Here is a 17562-nt window from a genome sequence, read left to right on the forward strand (position 1 = left end):
AATCATTTGAACTCTACATAAGAGGAAACTAAGGAACTGCCCTTCAAAGATCATGCAGCAGATCTCAAACGAGACCCTAAATCTCACACCTCTGAGTCTCAAGTTATTTCCCAATCACACCTATGCTCTGTACTCTGTGCTCCTCTGTGCCTCTGGGGAAGTTTCATGGGTTCAAGACTTCTGCTCACTTAATCTGCACAGCAACCAGAGGAAATAGATGCTCCTATCTTTATCTCTACTGTGAAAGTGAGGAAGCTGAGACACAGAGAGGTAGCTTCTGCATAGCTGTGCATCTGGTGAGTCGTGGTGGTGGAGGGGAATGGTCAGGTGTGGACCCAGGTCCCCTGACACCACACGGGACTCCATGCTTTAGTCCTCCATGGCATGGGCTCCAAACTACTGCCCATCGGTCAAGTCAAGTGACCACCTGTTTTCATAGGGTTTGTGAGCTAAGAATGATTTTTACATTTTTAAATGATAAAAAAAAATAAAAGAAGATTATTTCATGTCATGTGAAAATTATGTGAAATTCAGATTCAGGGACCATAAAAATCTCTTGGAACACAACCATGCCCATTGCTTTAAGTATGTCAGCAACTGCTTTTGTGCTGCAGCGGCTGAGGGGAGGAGCTGCGGCAGAGACCCCAGGTCTTGCAAAGCCTGCAGTATTTACTACCGGCCTCTTAAAATCCACGGGCCCCTGCTCCACTGCACTGCGAAGAGAAGGGGTTGGGTCACAGCCACTGCAGAGGAAAGCAGTGCTGGCCAGCGCAGTGCCTTCACGGGTCTCATTTATGCTCTTGGGCTGTGCTTCCTTGTGGCACCAGCCCTAGCCCCACCCTTCTTCGAGGGTAGCTCCAAGCTTCTGTTGGAAGCTTCTCTGGTCTTTTTAACCCCTCCAATTCCTCTGATCTTCCAGACCACTTTCCCTTGACTTAGTTTTTGATTACTTGACGCCTTATACAGTTCTTCATTCCATGCACACGAGCTTTATCTTCCAAGTTACCTGCAAGTTCTCTGAAAGCAGAAGCAGAGAGTATCTTTCTTCTCCACTCCCTAAATTATCACCCATAGATTAAGCTTGCCTGAAACCCAGCTCTGATCAGTGATACAAATGACCTCCCTGTTCAGGCTTCCATCTGCTTACCAGAGTAAGCATGAACTCCTTAGCAGGATGCTTGAAGCTCTCTGTAACATAATCTGCAACCTCTGCTCTTACTCGTGAGCTGGTGCCCAGATCAGTGCTTGGAACCTGGTGGCTGCTCAGGAAATGTTCCCTCCTGCTCTCACCCACCTTGTTTTCTCTTATGCTCTTCCCACAGTGGAAAAGAACTGAGGACAGACCACTGGATTTGACAATGATGAGGTCACTCATGAGCAATTTCAGCGTCAGGATGGGGACAAAAGCAGATAGCAGGAACAAAGGAGTATGTCAATGAAAACTATAACTTCAGCGAGCATCACATAGATGTTTGTGCTGAGATGGGGTAGCGGTGAGGCAGCCAGGAGGCCAATGTTTAGTCTGGGGAGAGCTCTGCATGGATTTGTGAGTGAAGACAGGAGTCAATGGTGCTATAAAGAGGGGGTTAGCTGGGGATAGCTCAGAAGGAGCAGGACCAGGCCTCAAGTGTAGGGGGAGAGAGGGAAGGGAGGAAGGAAAGGTCCAGTTTCTGTCTTCTCGGTGGGGTTGAAATGAATCATCTGCTGAGTCAAAGATACAGGGAAGGAACAGAGACCCGAGGAGGGCAGCCACAGGAAGGCAGCTTATGACATCAATATGGGAGGTGTTGGTAAGTTGCTGGCAGTGTGGACTAATACAGCTATACTTAGCCAGATTTCCTGATTTCTGCTGGCATTCCTGGGACGTGTAGGTATGCTAGGGGGAAAAATGTAAGAATATGAGGTGGGAGTGCAGAGGCTGCAGATGGGCCATGGACACTGTGGAAAATGTAGGGAGTGATGCCTTGGCGAAGTCATTTTTTGAGCTCCCCTTGGTTTAGCACCAACTGCAGGCCAGCAAGTTACCATGCATTACCCTGTTTAATGCCTACACCAATCTGTTAAGGTGGGGTTTCATTACCTCAATTTTCCACTTAAATTTGAGGTGGACTGATATCACAGTACTAACATGAAGTTTGAGCTGGGATTTTAATCTCTTTCTCTTTTTCCACTCTACCATTCTGCCCTCACACTGTGGATATGAGGTCCCAAGAGGCCCCAGGGTACCAGAGACTAAAGGAGTAAGAGAGGCCTTGAAGGGTTAAGAAACTCTTTAGTACTCTCATAGCTGTCCCATCCTGTGTCCCTCCTCATTATGACGCCATTCACAGAACCCCTCCTGGCTGTCTCTTGTGTTCTGCTGAATTGTCGGTGAAAAGCAGAACCCTGAGACCACCACTGTCCACCTGGGGGAACCACGGGCAGGTGGATGGAGGAGGCCACTTGTTGCATTCCTCTCTCTCCAGTCCCAGAAAATCAGGAGTGGGAAGGGGACCGGTAAGGGTCCAACCTCAGAACCTCTTTGCTTTTCACTGTGACTCTCCAGCAAGACCCCTGCTATGGACTCAATGTTTGTGTCCCCCAAATTCACATGTTAAAACCTTAACCCCCAATGGGATGGGATGGGAGGTGGAGTCTTTGGGAGGCAATTAGGTCCTGAGGGTGGAGCCCTCATGATAGGATTAGTGACCTCATAAGAAGAGGTGCAAGAGAGACGATCTGTCTGTACCAAGTGTGGATACAGCAAGAAGGCGGCTCTCCTGGGTCTCGCCAGGAACGAAATAGGCAGGCCCCTGAAGCTTGGACTTCCCAGCCTTTAGAACCGTGAGAAGTAATTGTTGGTGGTTGTAGCCGCCCAGTGTATGATATTATGTTGGCGGCAGCCCTAACTGACTGAGACAACCCAGGCTTATTCCAGACTCTGAGTTCATTCCTTGGGTCAAAACCTGTTTTGGTGCCAACTGGACAATAACAAAAATTTGTTTTAAAGATAGGAAATATGTTGGTTTCCTGGGCCTAGAAGGAGAAAGCCTAGAGGTTTTTCCCATCGTGTGAAATCCCGTTGGCTGTCTTCCATCTCTATGGCTGTTGTTCTCAGATAGATTGTCTAAAACAAAAAATCACCATGGGCATGTTTTTAAAAAGCTGATTCCTGGGCCCCACCCCAGAGATTCTGAGGGAGGGCCTGGGACCTGAGTGTTAACAAGTGCCTCAGTGGTTCTGAGGTAGGTGGCCCCACCTACATGTGAAGAGAACTCAAAGAAGGAACCCAAATCCATCTGCTTAAAACAGTATAGATCCGCATTCAAGTCTAGCTTAGAGCAATTGTCCAAATTCCTCCCTAGACAGATTAGTCAGTGAACTTTACTGCAGTTTGAAAGAAAATGGGTGTCTGTGGCACACAAAGATGTCTCTGGGGATGGCTGACTGGTTGGCTGCAAGAGACCTCCAAAAGGCATTCACCTTGCTGAGCTCTTTCGAATGCAGGGGCTGGCCCCAGGCTTTGCGCCCCAGAACCCTCATTGGTCAGCCTCAGAGGCATGGGCATGCTAACCGTGCTCTCAGGAATCTGATTTGTATGCCATTTTCTGGGAGAGGTATGACTGGTAAGCAGACCAGATGCTAGTGCTGGCCAGATCCACAGGCTGCAGATCACATAATCAGATGGGGCACTGGGAGGGTTGCTGGCTGAACAGGGCCTCCTGGCATCAGACTCCAAGAGGCTGAAATGCAGTGCACCCTCCTTCACAGTGGGGATCTGTCAGGGGTGCAGACACGCCTGCCCCCCAGGGGACACCCGCAGCTTGTAAGTGCCTGGCACACAGCTGGTGTCCTGATGATGGCTTAGCAAGGTGAGGTCAACTTCAGGACACTTTTGCTCAAGCCTTCAAGGTCTGTGGTTCACAGACGTCTACATTTCGTGGAAAAAGTTTAACAAAACTTGTGGACTGATGTAGGTTTTCTTTCTTTCTTTTTTTTTTTTTTCAGTCTCTTGCTGTGTCAAGTAAGGACATTACAAATACTAACCTAAGGTAAGCCAACCTAAGCTAAACCAAAGCAAACTAAGCTAAGCTACCGACTCCTGGCATCATTACTATATTCAGTAAGTTACATTTAAACTACGGATAGATGTAAGGGCATAATTTCTGCAGAAGAGGCAGACCTTTAAATTAAAACATCTCAGTACATTAAAAGAGAAAACTTCACTAGCCACCGGCATTTAGACTGGGTGTCTGGAAATCACTGAGAATCTGGCCATTGATCAAGGACCATCATTCTGTGTTGTTGCCTGTGATCGCCATCTAGATGAGCTACCGTCTGTTGACTTCATTTCCCACTCCTGGCTCCCAACTGCATTGCAGCCCCCCACTCCCAGATGACCCTGACTGGGTGTTGAGGTGACCCCCAGCCCTGCAGCCTGGCTTGCACAGACAGCTCTTGCATCCTGTGTGTGGAAGTGCCCAGTGACATCTAAAGTCAGAGGGTGACTTTATTTCTGAGAGGAGGAAGAGGGGTGAGAGGGGTTGTGACTGTCTGCTGGTCACCAGCCTTGGTTCCTGTGTCTTCTGTCTGACCACCTACCTTGGAGGGAGTGTGTGTGATAAGGGGCTGCACATGATGTTGTCGCCAGCCAGAAAGGCAGCAACTGGTGTGAGCCCAGTTACTAAATGGGGTGAAGGCCAAAGAGAGAAAGAAACAAGAGGGACTGAAGGACGAGGGCATAGTGGTTGCTCACAGGTGAGGGTGCTCCAGGGACTTTCCTTGCCCAGAGTCAGGTGGGCGCCCACTGAACTGGTCTGGCGGGGAGGGAGCTGTTAGCCTGTGGGGAGGGCAGGCTGGCATAGGCTTCTCTGTCTGGAGACACTCAGGGGGAGGTAGGAAGGCAGAGAAGAGAGTCCCCCTGCCACTTCCTGAGACACTCTTCTGGCCATTTAATGGGATTCTGGGCAGATTCCTTTTCCACGGCCTCATATGGGACTAAGAGACACAGGCCAAATAAAGCAAGGCTCCCAAACGTGCCGTTTGGGACCGTTTCTGCCAGTCAGGGTGAGGCAATTGCAGAATAGGTTCTCCTGGGCCCACCTGGGAAGCCCTTTCCTACCCTAGGGCTTTGAACCTGAACCTGAACCTGAAGGCAACTTCATAATCCCTGAAGTGAATAAAGGATGCTTACAGTGGCCTCTTGCCATTCTGTGCTCTGCCCAAATAACAACAAAAAGATGTCTTGGAATTATATTGCACCTGCAGTGTCTGAGATAAACCATACATATTAGAATGTAGGTCACTAATTAGTGACTATTTTTTAAAAGCATTTCTCATGTTACACTATTTACCAAACGGATGGAAGTATCAGACTACTTTCACAACAGGTGCAGCTGTGCGCATGCGCTCCTGCTAAATGCCAGCCCAGCTCACAAGAAGCACCAAGCCTATTTGCAAGATGAGGAACTGTTGACACAGGTGTTGACTTGTGCTGTCATAACTTGCTGCAAGGGAGAAAAACCGACAGTGGTGGTTCCTGTCGTCTCTGTTCCCTGAAACCCCCACCTCTGGCAAGAGCCCCATTAAGTCTGCTTTGAGACACAGGCATCCATCAGGAGCTCCTGGGTGTATTCAGACCTTGTGGGGGAGGCAGAGTTTGGATTACATGTCCGCATAACGTGGCTCTATAGCATGTGGCTGATTCTCCCAGCAGACTGGCCCTGGGGCCTGTATCATTTTTGAGATGTGTTTTTGAGCCATCACATTTCCCCAGCCGGGGGAAACAGGGATTTTTAGAAAATCAGCTACTAAGAAACTGGCATACAATGCAATGTGATCCAGATTTTTCTTTTGAAGTAATAAATAAAATTCTTTCACTCACCTTATTCACTGAGAACAGGGATGGTCCTTTGGAGCAATGTTTTCAGGTGAGAAGGTAGTTCGGATTGCAGCTATATGCTGCCATCTGCCCCCATGGAGACCAGGCCTGTTTTGTGTGTGTGTGTGTGTGTGTGTGTGTGTGTGTGCGTGCGCGTGCATGACAATTAGGCTCCTTGCATGGATTAAAATGTTTTAGGACTAATAGTGTTGGAAGACAACGATATGTGTAGTGTGAGTATGTGACAAGCTTGTTGTGGCTTGCTTGGGATTTTTCTGGTTTTAAAACAAAAAATCCTGCATCTGAGGAAACCTGTCAGTTCTAGGCAAATCCGAATGGTTGGTCACCTTAAATGTGGGGGCACTGTGAATCTGCTCCTCTTCCTAGTTGTCTCCTCTCTCACTGGCCTTTGATAGGGCTGATTATACAGGACTTAAGATCCATTCCTTTGAGTGCAGACATTGTCCCGCATTAAATGCAGACATCTGAGAACAAACTGAGGGTTGATGGGGGGGTGGGAGGGAGGGGAGGGTGGGTGATGGGTATTGAGGAGGGCACCTTTTGGGATGAGCACTGGGTGTTGTGTGGAAACCAATTTGACAATAAATTTCATATATTGAAAAAAAAATTAAATGCAGACATCTTTGAGAGGGGTGACCCATTAAGCCATTACATCTAGAAGCAGCATTCTATGCAGCTGATCACTTCCTGCTCCTGAAACAACTATGTCCTTCCTCAGGAAAGGCAAATTCAGACCACAAAAAGATTGCATTTCACATTTACTAGATAAGCAAAAATAAAGAAGCCCGACAACACCAAATGTTAGCAAGGGCATGGAACAAAAGGAGCTCTTATTCACTGCTGGTGAATGTGCACTGGAACACTCACTTTGGAAAACAATGATCTTAGGGGTGTTATCTTACAAAGTTGAACATGTATAAACCCGTTGATTTCACTTTAAGATATGTGCCCTAGAGAAACCCTTCTACTTGCAACTCAGGAATCATACATAAAAATGTTCACAGTAGCAAAAAGTGGGTAACCACCCAAGTGACAACAAGTAAAAGAATGGATAAATAAATTATGGAGTCCTTACACATGGAATAGTATGCAGCAGTTAAAACTAATAAACCACAGCTACATACAGTAACAGATAAATCTCAGAAACACAAGGTTAAGCAAAAAGTTTAAGCTGATCATGAAAACTACTTGAAGTAGGACACCATTTTTATTAAGGTGAAAATCAAGCAAAACTAAGCAATCTGTTGTTTAGGACTGCATACAGACCACATATGGGAGGGAAGGAAGGAGGATTTCTGTGGCTTAATAATGCTCTAGTTTACAAGATGCTCATCTCATGTTTCAAATTATTAATATGTCCCATTGCTTATATATGTGCTATGTACATTCATTTATAAAAATAAAAAATATACATAATAAATGTTCTAGGAAAATAAAAAGGTAGAAATAAAAAAACATGTCAATGATCATGATAAATGTAAAGAGACTAAATTCACTGGCTGAAAGGTTGGGATGGTAAGATTATATTTTAACAACAACAACAACAACAACAACAACAACAACAACGATTCCAGCTAAATGCTCTTTATGAAAGATACACATAAAACTTAAGGATACAGAAAGACTGAAAGGAAAAGGACAGAAGAAAATATTCCAATAAGAGGCACTATGTTAACATCAGACAAACAGACATTAAGGCACAAATTAGGAATATCTAATATCCTAATGTCCAACATTAGGAATCAAGAGAGTCTCTATAAAACCACCAGAAAGTTATAACTTATTTGAATCTGTACAACATAGCTCCACTATGTTATACTATGGGTATAAAGCAAAAGGTAACATAATTACTAGGAGAAATGGATAAATGCACAAACACGGTGGGCAGGAGATTTTAACACCGCAAATGAGTGGCAGATGCAGGTTTGTGCTTGGATCTGCTCTGCTATTCTGTCTCTCCTAATTTCCTATGTAATCTTGAGCAAGTCTTTTCCTCTTGCTAGACCTCAGTTTCTCATATCTGAAAAGAAGGGAGTGGGCTATTTGGGTCAGATTCTATGAAATACTCATACTCCCATGTCAGGCAGTGTCTGGGGAAAGACCTTGTCACATGATGGATTCTTCTGAGCCCTGTGGCAGCTGGTGCTCTTTACTCAGCATGTGTTGGGAGAATCTGTCACCTGCAGTTTTCCCTGACAGTTTCACCTCCCAAATTCCCCCCACCCACATCCCAGGCAGCTTTATACATACAGAAGTTTATAAAGCTCTTTGTCAGCTGAAGAACAGCCTGGCCGATGCAACTTCTGGGAGCTCCATGTCTGGTTTGCCTCTTGAAGTCAATTAGGAGGTGACAGAGTGAGGAAGGCCATCCAAGCCGCCTCCACTGGAAGGCTGGCATTAATACAGAGCAAATGCTTCTCCAAACGTGGAAGAGGCCATCTGTGAAAACTGGGAGTCTAGCCTCCCTAAGTGGCAATTCCAAGTGCAGCATAAAGGGGCTAACTGGGCATGGCTAGTGTGGTAACAGGGGCTGGCTTTGCTGGCCTTGATTATCACTGTTGCAACACCGGGCTAGCTGTGGCTTGTCTCTGCATCTCTTCCTTATCTCTGTAGTGATGGGCTGGGTTCTCACCTCTGAGGCCTCCCCAGCTCTCATAGACACTGGAAACTCTAAGTCTTGGAGAGGTAACTTTTGTTTATTGACTATTTTCCTCAATAGGAAGACAGGAGGAAACTAGCATATACCAGGTGCCTACTAGATTCCAGATGCTTTATACAAGTAATTTCACATAGTTCTCACCACACACCTTTTATTACTTTAATTTTACTGATAGACTGAGGCTCTGGGAGGGAAGACTCTGGCAGTAATACTGACAGGATTCAAACTCAAGTCTTTTGACAAACAGAGACTGTGCTTTTTCTGCCAATCAACCTACAGTGGCTAGGACATCTCCCCTAAGAGGGGAGATCGTTCTGCTGTGAATTTTTCTTCCTATATGATGAAACTTTCAGAAGGGGCTAGAAGGAAGAAGAGATTGTTGGTAAATGCCTGACACAGTGCTACAAAAATCCATAAATATCCGATGATTGACATGGTAACAACAAATACATGAATATCCCGGCTAGAGATCTTAGGAGGTCATCCCAAGGCAGAGAGACCTGTAGTCAACAGGTCAGCATGTGTGTTCATTCATTCCTTCACCCATTTGCCATTTTCTGTGCATTTACTGTGGAACAGGTCTGGGATGCTGGGGGTATAGTGATGAATAACGCGGACTCTGTCCCTGCTCTCTTCATTCCCCCTCTAAATTCTTGGCAGCCTGAGTCCACTGAAAATTCAGAGGATTCATGGAGGGAAGAATGGTGGCTCAGAGCTGTCAAGTTGTGATGATCATGAATACAAAACTCAATAATTAAGGAGCCCAGTATTAAATTCAGTGTCCCTGTCCAGATTCCATTTGGATTCTTGGTTATTGTCTCATTTGGGTTGGGAGTAATGGATTTTGCATGAATTTGCAAGTTGTGTGACCTTGAGTGAATCTCTAAACTTGCCAAATCTCAGTTTATGTATCTATAAAGTGCAGATTATGTTATAGTTCTCCTCATAGGAGTTTCTGAGAGGCAAATGAGATTGCTCATTTAAAGTGCCTAGCATATTTTCTCCTCTAGGATTTTGATGGTTTCTTGACTCACATTTAGATTTTTCATACATTTTGAATTTATTTTTGTGTGTGGTGTAAGAAAGTGGTCCAGTTTCATTCTTCTGCATGTCACTGTTCAGTTTTCCCAGCACTGTTTACTGAAGTGAGTGTCTTTTTTCCATGGGATACTCTTTCCTGCTTTGTCAAAGATTAGTTGGCCATACAATTTGTAGGTCCATTTCTGTTCCATTGATCTATGTGTCTGTTTTTGTGCCAGTGTCCTACTGTCTTGGTGATTACAGCTTTGTAATGCAGCTTGAAGTCCAGAATTGTTATGCCTCCAGCTTTGGTTTTCTTTTTCAACATTACTTTGGCTGTTCGGGTTCCATACAAATTTTGGATGTCTGTATCTATATATCTATATGATCTATATCTATATCTATATCTATATCTATATCTATATCTATATCTAATGGAATATTTCTCAGAGATAAAAAATGAAATCTTGCCACTTGCAACAATGTGGATGGAACTAGAATATATTATCCTAAGCGAAATAAGTCAGTCAGAGAAAGACTATCATATGATTTCACTCATATGTGGAGTTTAAGAAACAAAACAGATGAACATAGGGAATGGGAAGGAAAAATAAGATAAAAACAGACAGGGAGGCAAACTATAAGAGACTTTTAAATACAGAGAACAAACTGTGGGTTGCTGAAGGGGAGGTTGGTTGGGGGATGGGCTAAGTGGGTGATGGGTATTAAGGAGGTCACTTGTTGGGATGGGTGTTACATGTAAGAGATGAATCCCTGGATCCTACTCCTGAAACCAATACTACACTGTATATTAACTAATTTGAATTTAAATAAAGAAATTAAAGTAATTAAAAAACTAAATAAATAAAAAATAAAGTGCCTAGCATAATACCAGGCTCACATAAGGGCTTGACAAAAACCCAATATTATTTAAAATAAAAAAAAAACTTAATTTCTATTAGTTCCCTCTTGCCTCTGTTTTATTATTTCTCCTTTCTATTAAGATCCTTTTCTTCCAAGCAGAATATCCAATGTCTGGTAGGGATGTATTCAGGGGAACTAAAGATCTTCTTTGGGCATCAGAAAAGCAAACTGTAACTCATTTGTTCCTTTTCTGATAATTATGCTGTGTGCAAAATTCTTAGCACCATGACTTGCCTCTTGTAGATTCTGGATAGATGAGAGCTCTTTATCCCTAGTTCTTCTTCCCCTTCCCACCATCTTTTAAATCTTTTAATCTATTCCATCATAAATCCTGAAGATTCTCAGAATTATAAGGGGAAAATGTGACAAAATAGTTCTAAAGTTCAAGTGTAGTGAACATAGATGTTGAACCATACATCCATAAGCTCTCTGGCAAACCTAACAAAGCATCAAAATCCTGTCTGTACTTGAGGCCCCACCAATGACAGGGAGCTCACCACTTCACAAGGCAGCCTGTACCATTACTTCTCAGTAGTAATTATTCCTGAATTTGTCTTTACATGGAAGCCACAGAAGTGCCTCCATGTCACTTCCATTCATTGGTCCTAGTTTTGCTCTCCAGAATGACCCAAAGTCAGTCCCACACCTGCTCCATGTGGTAGCTTTTACTCCCATTCTCCTATTCATCCCTTTCTGTCTCAACACATGATTACTACTGTAGGTTGTCCATCATAGTTGAAGGGGCTGTTGTAATAAGTCTTCTTAGCATGTATCTTTGTGTCTAGTCTCTCCCCTCCAGGCTTTCTTCCCTATTCTTTCCAGATTTCTCTTCCCCAACCTGGATTACTTTCTCCTGGTTAAAGTTCAAATGTTGAACTTGGCCCGTGAGCCAGTGCTACCACCTACCCTGTCCTTCATGCCCTCCACTGCTGGTCCCCAGCTGTCCAACCTGCCTTTCCTGCCTCATCTCTCACTGACTGTTTCCACCAGTGGTACCAGTGGTATCTCTAGTCACCGTGGACAACTTGCTGCCAAGAATGCCTTGTGATTTTCTCCTTCCTTGTTTTCATTCATTCCATACTCATTCGCTCTCTGGAATGTTATCCTGCCTCACCCTCTATGTTCAAATGAGACTTATTTATATCTCAGGAGAAGTCTAGGTTGTGCTTCTAGACCTAATACATTTTTTGTTCATTATAAAGTAAATCATTTCCATCCATCCTGAGAGATTATTCTTCAGGGAGATGTCCAAATTGTAGCAACATTCTGGAAGATGGATACCATGGTTGTCTCTGGGGTTATCTGGAGGGAAGAAGACTGAAAGTGGAGACACCATTTCATTTCCTAAGCAGCCATGTCATGTTGGGCAGGCTGCTACCATCACACGGTGCAGAGAAGGTTGCCAGAAGCTGGATTTGAAGTAATTAAGCTGATACTGACAGCTCACAGCACACAAGGAGGTAGTTACTCTCCAATCTTACAGAAGATTGTTCCGTGTCTATTACTTACACTTCAGGATATTAAGATTGGGACAGAGATAATTCTTACTGAAATTAGAAATCGAAATGCAATTAGAACTTCCTAATTAAGTTGTTATAAATATTTATAAGAGTATAATGCACATTTCAAATGGCTGTAACACTGAATGTCTCTTTGAATGTTCTGAGCAAGAAAAATGTAGTGCTCAGTCACTAATCCCTGAATTGGATCCCCAAAAGGCTGAAAACACACAGAGCACATACATGAAAACACACTCCCACACACACGATCATCATCTCTTCCCTTGAGCACCTGTCACCGTTGGTATGCTCAGAAACAGCTATTCATTTGGACTTTTAATAGTTACACAGTCACTGGCCCATTGGGCCAGTTATAGCTACATTTTATAGTCTTTTTAACTCAGAACTTTGGAAATATGTTGCATTACCCACCATACAAGAACATTATTAGGAGGCTCAGGAAACTGATGTGGTGTCTAGAGCCATCACTTGGTTTAGGGAAGAAAACATTTTACTCTAGAGGTCAGAAGACCAGAACTTCAATTCTGGCTTATTTACTCACCAATCCTATGAACTTGAGTAAGTGTTTTCTCCTTTCATACTTTCAGACAGGGCTAATAGGAACATCTCTACCTTTGAGGGCTTTGGGGAGGATATGTAGAAATAACCAATGTGAAGTACTTAGGAAAGTTAAAAAAAAGAATGAGGCACCAGGTATTATTGTTGTTGATGTAATTATTACTCAGCCCAACTAGCTGATGGATTAGCACACACAGAAGAAACACTTCCTGAAGTGTAATACCTGAATGGGGAAGGTTGGAGGAGGGAAGCTGTGGGCAGGGGCTGAATGCGAAAATAGGGGATGTGCCATGAAAATGGATGGATTAGTCAGGAGGAGCCAGGGAGGAATCCTCTTCACAAAGCCAATTGGGAAAGTGCCCTGATTCCAGGCCACTGACAGACTGCTTGTGAGAACAATGGCATGTCAATCAATGCATCAGTCCCTCAACCCATCCCACCACAGGTGCTGGGAGGAAGACAAAGAAGCACTAAGCCTGCCCCTGGGGGAAATTACCATTGAGTAGAGAAATATGATGTACACTCAGGAAACAGAATAAGACTGTATAATAAATGATGTGAAATTGTATAAAGGGAAAGCACATTAGTGCTGCTAGCCCTACTCTTATGCCCGGGGAAGAGGGGGTCACCGTTTTGTGCCCTATGCTTTAGGACACATAGGACCTTGTATGACCAGGCCCACCTACACAGATTGAAGAGTCTATGCCTTTCTTGGAGTCAAGAAGACATGCCCACAGGTGACCCCTTTACCCTTGTCATGCTGATGTACTTGGGACCCTGGAATTCCCTACAGCCTACTTCTAGGGCCTGTGTGGGCCTCTTGCTTTGGGACGGTCTTCCCAAGGATGGACAATGCTGCTTGTGTTGCCTGGGGTGGCCAAGGAACCAAGAAGTTGGGGAGGCACCAAGGCACCTGGGGTTGCTCTTGGGGGCTGGGGGTGGACAGAGCTTGGATTCAGAGATTGGGGTGTCACATGGGTAGGGGGCAGAGGCAGGGGTGCGAAGGGAAGTGGGCCAGGCTGAGAGCTAGAGGTTGGGCTGTCCTGCAAGGCCACGTTCCCACAAAGAACTCCAAGGATTAAAAGGTTCAGACTTGGCCTCCAGGTCCTTATTAAGGTATAACTTTTCAAGATAAGAGGATAGAGATTTTAATTAATGTTTTATTAGCTTGATTTATAATTTGTTAGTATTTATACAGGATATAGTGGCTGCACTCTTATTTTTGGCCTGCAAATGTTAGTGGCAGATCTGAGTGCTAAGGTAGTTCCAGAAGGGAGAGATCAATATTTCCTAAGCATCTGCATCACCTCAGGCAGGCTGTTGCATCACAAAGTGCAGAGAAGATTGTCAGAAGCTGGGGTTGAAGTAATTAAGCTGATGACCACAGATCACAGCACGGGAGGAAGTCATTACTCTCCAATCTTGCCAAAAAGGTTGTAACATGTCTGTCACTTACACTTTGGGACACTAAGATTGGGGGCAAGCTAATTCTTACTGGAATTAACTGCAAGCATCTGGGAGGACCTCCTCTAGGAGGTGGGATTTGAATTTTGCCTTGATGTATCCATCAAGGCTGGGAAAGGATTCCAAGGCACATGAATGATTGAGGCAAGTCGTGGAGGTAATGAGGTGACCTGGCTGGAGTCAGTCATTGCTGATTCCTTCCAGCCTCTACCACTGTCGCTACTCCCCATGTGGTTAAATTCCTGACCATTTCTTTATATCTTACTGAAGTGCCACCTCCTCTGTGAAGACTTCTCAGATTTTTTCATCCCATAAAATCACTTCTCTTTTCTGGTCCCTTTAGAATACTCTATCCACACCATCAACATGCACAACATTTTTTCAGAGAACATACTGTGTACATGGGCATTACTAGTTGGCAACCCTATTGAGAATTTAATTGTGAAATAATAGTTTCAGAAATGTTAGCTTTGTCTCCCTAAAACTCAAACTTCTAGAGATCAAGAGCCCTTCAGCTAAACACAGAGTGATTACAAGAACTGTGGCAAGCTCATTCTGACAGCTCTGTGTTGTTTGGGTTGAGGAAAGGGCAAATGGAGAAGGAGGAACAATTACTGGTCTTAGACTTTTTGATCAAAGTTGCTTCTTGCAGCACAGGAACTGGGAACTTGTATCCTCCTGGGATTCCGAGGGCATAGCCCAAAGCTATGCATGTCAAGCCTAGACATTTATGTGAAGCCTCTTGTTTTATCTCCAAATTTCATGTAGATTTTATATTCTACTCCATGATACATTTTTGTATCTGTTAAAATTTTAAATTATTTATCACTGACTCTTGGAAAATTATCATGCCAGTTTTAAAAAGTGTGAATTATTCTCAGGCTAAGCACAGCACTTGGCACTTGGTTGACATTCAATAAATATTTGCTGAATGAATAAATGAACGAACAACACTGGGGAGTCTCATGTCCCCAGTCCATTTCATTATATTCCCTGGAGGAAGCATGCCAGGTTTGAGTAGCTGGGGATTACATCACTGTTTCAATGGTCCATGTGTGAGAGAAAGGACCCAGTCAGAGTACTGGAAGTATAGGGGAAGGACAAATATGAGAGATGCTTCATAGGAAGAATAAACAGGAATAAGACACTGGCTGAAAATGGAGGCCAAGAGAATCAGAAATGGGGAAGTTTCAAAAGGGAAGGAATGTTTAATTCAGCTTTGTCATTTGAGTTTGTGATCATGGAAGATTCAGATACTCTAGGGTCATCTTTTCCAGGCAGAAGAAATCATCAGCTCAACATGCAACAGGCAGAGAGTCACTATCACTGTGACACGGAAAATATGAAAACTTCAATCTGATAGAAGAAACCATCACTATCTAGACCCCATCCTGTCCAATATGGTAGCCACTGGCCACATAGGACCAGCAGGAATTGAGCTGTGCTGTAAGTGTAAAATACACACTGGATTTTGAGGAGAGTATATGCGCACACACACACCCACATCCACATTCAAAGAATATAAAATAGTCCATTAATAAATTTTAAATTGATTTACTATGTATATGTTAGGTTCAATAACATATACTATTAAAATTAATTTCATCTGTTTCTTTTTACTTTAAAAAGTGTGGCTACTAGAAAATTTTAAATGATATATGTGTCTTGAATTTATAGTTCACAATATGTTTCTATTGGGTAGTGCTGGTTTAGACTGAGGAAGTAAGACAATTTGGTCACAGATCCAGGAAAAGAGATCCCAGTAGCTCTTCCCTAAGGACCACCAAGGACAAGCCTTTGCAAACTTCCCTCTGCAAAACAATGTTTATCTCTCTGGTGTATTTGGAATACACTGTTAATAGATGGTTGCAGAGAATGATCATCATTCACCACACACATCTGATAGGGTTTACTATTGAGAGAAGCTGTGGAAGTGTAAATTCGAATCGAAACTAATTAAAACCTTTGCCTAAAGAAGCCCTATCAGTCATAAACAACTTCAAGCAGAGATGTGTGATTAAACTCTCTTTTGTGTTAGTTAACACTTACCCAGCTGTGTCTTCAGGTTGTCATGGACTCCTCCACCCCTCGCCATTTTAAACAGTAAATAATTGGACTTCTGCGCATCTCCTTGCCATTACTTAGCACTTCTCCCCTGCTGAGACCTGGTTCTTTAAACGAGTCTTATTCCCTTGGAGGATGTTGCTTAAATATCTGTCACCAGTTCTAGCAGATTTAGGATTCCAATCGCCTACTTCCTGTTTGTGGTATTTTCATGTAGCAAAGTGCTACATGGAGTTACATAGAGAACCTGTAAGGAACTTGACCCCCCCGACCCCCAGCGACAGACATCCAGGGATGTTTTGGGAATCCTTCCAAGGGAAATTCCCTTCTGTGGTGGAATGAGCTTCTCTCATCTGCAGTTCTGCCTTGCCTGGGTCCTTGCTTCTCTCTCTGACCTGTGCCTTGTAGTGTGGTCCTGTGGTGTGAGGCTCCAAGCCACCCCTCTAGTGACAGGTGGATAGGCGACACCCAAACCCTCAATGTGGCCAGCAATGCTTTGTGTGACATGCCACCCCAGGCCACTCTCCCCTGCACCCCACTCCAGCCACCCCCGCTGGCATTGGCTCTTGTCCCTGTCCTACTGCTTCCAGCCTTAGTGTCTTTCCTTGCAGTGCTTCCAGCTTGGAATGAGATCCTCTTCCCTCCTTCGTTAGGCACCAGCTCCTTCCCAAAACAGCCCCTCTTTCTTGAAACCTCCAACCTTTTAATTTGCTCTCATACAGGCCTGGGCTAGTCTTTCAAAGTGCTCATCACAGTTGATGACCTATGGTTTCTGTAGTTGTGTGCTTATTTGATGCCTTTGCCACTTGATTTCAAGCACCTGGAGGATGGGGATAATTTTTGTTTCGTTCACTGCTGTAGAGACTTAATAGCTATTTGTTGAATAAATTTATAAATGTGTTTGTTCTGTTCCCCCTGCAGACTGCCTGGAATAGCCCTAGTGGGGGTACTGACCGTGAGGCTGGGATGCAGGGGTGGAGAGACACATGGTCCTTCCTTCTTCCATCAGGTGGGGACCCCTAAGGCTATAGACCTTAGGGCAATGGTGGGGTAGCTAGGTCAGTTTCCAGCAAACATATGGAAGAGGTAGGACTTCTGGTGTAACCTGCACCTCTCACACTTCCAGTCACTGCCCCTTTCAATTCCTTGGCCCAAGCTGCTTTCCTTCCTTCCCTGAGATTTCCTTCTCTTTGCATTTCAAATCTTCTCCCCTTTCCCTGTAATTTTCTGCTCCAGCTGCTTTCAGCTTTTTCCCTCCCTTTCCATCTTTAAGCTAGTCTGGCAGTTTCCCACGGAGAGCTTCGAGCTCTCAGGGCATGTGGAGGCAATTTTCCATCTGATCATAGTGGTTTCTAGTTTTAATGCACCCGCATAAGGCAGCACAGGCTCAGCGAGCTATCTTGGAAGCTCATCATACGGTCCTCTCTTTGGCATAGCACACAGGGCTGGGGGTCTGGTACAGAGTTTCAGAT

The 17562-nt window shown here is 44.2% G+C and overlaps 2 protein-coding genes across 2 annotated transcripts in view; one reads left to right on the forward strand and one right to left on the reverse strand.

Moving 5' to 3' along the window:
- POLE4 (DNA polymerase epsilon 4, accessory subunit) overlaps positions 1–5867 on the forward strand; it is a 132233-nt gene extending 126366 nt beyond the window's left edge. Inside the window, exon 4 of the mRNA XM_045446623.1 lies at positions 3988–5867. Coding sequence (XP_045302579.1) covers positions 3988–4007 — 20 coding nt within the window. The 3' untranslated portion in view covers positions 4008–5867. The remainder of the gene's footprint in view (positions 1–3987) is intronic.
- TACR1 (tachykinin receptor 1) overlaps positions 1–17562 on the reverse strand; it is a 150061-nt gene that overhangs the window by 20003 nt on the left and 112496 nt on the right. The gene's annotated exons all lie outside the window — the stretch shown is intronic.

This window comes from Leopardus geoffroyi, chromosome A3 (genome assembly GCF_018350155.1).
Source record: "Leopardus geoffroyi isolate Oge1 chromosome A3, O.geoffroyi_Oge1_pat1.0, whole genome shotgun sequence".
In the NCBI taxonomy this organism is placed as follows: domain Eukaryota; kingdom Metazoa; phylum Chordata; class Mammalia; order Carnivora; family Felidae; genus Leopardus; species Leopardus geoffroyi.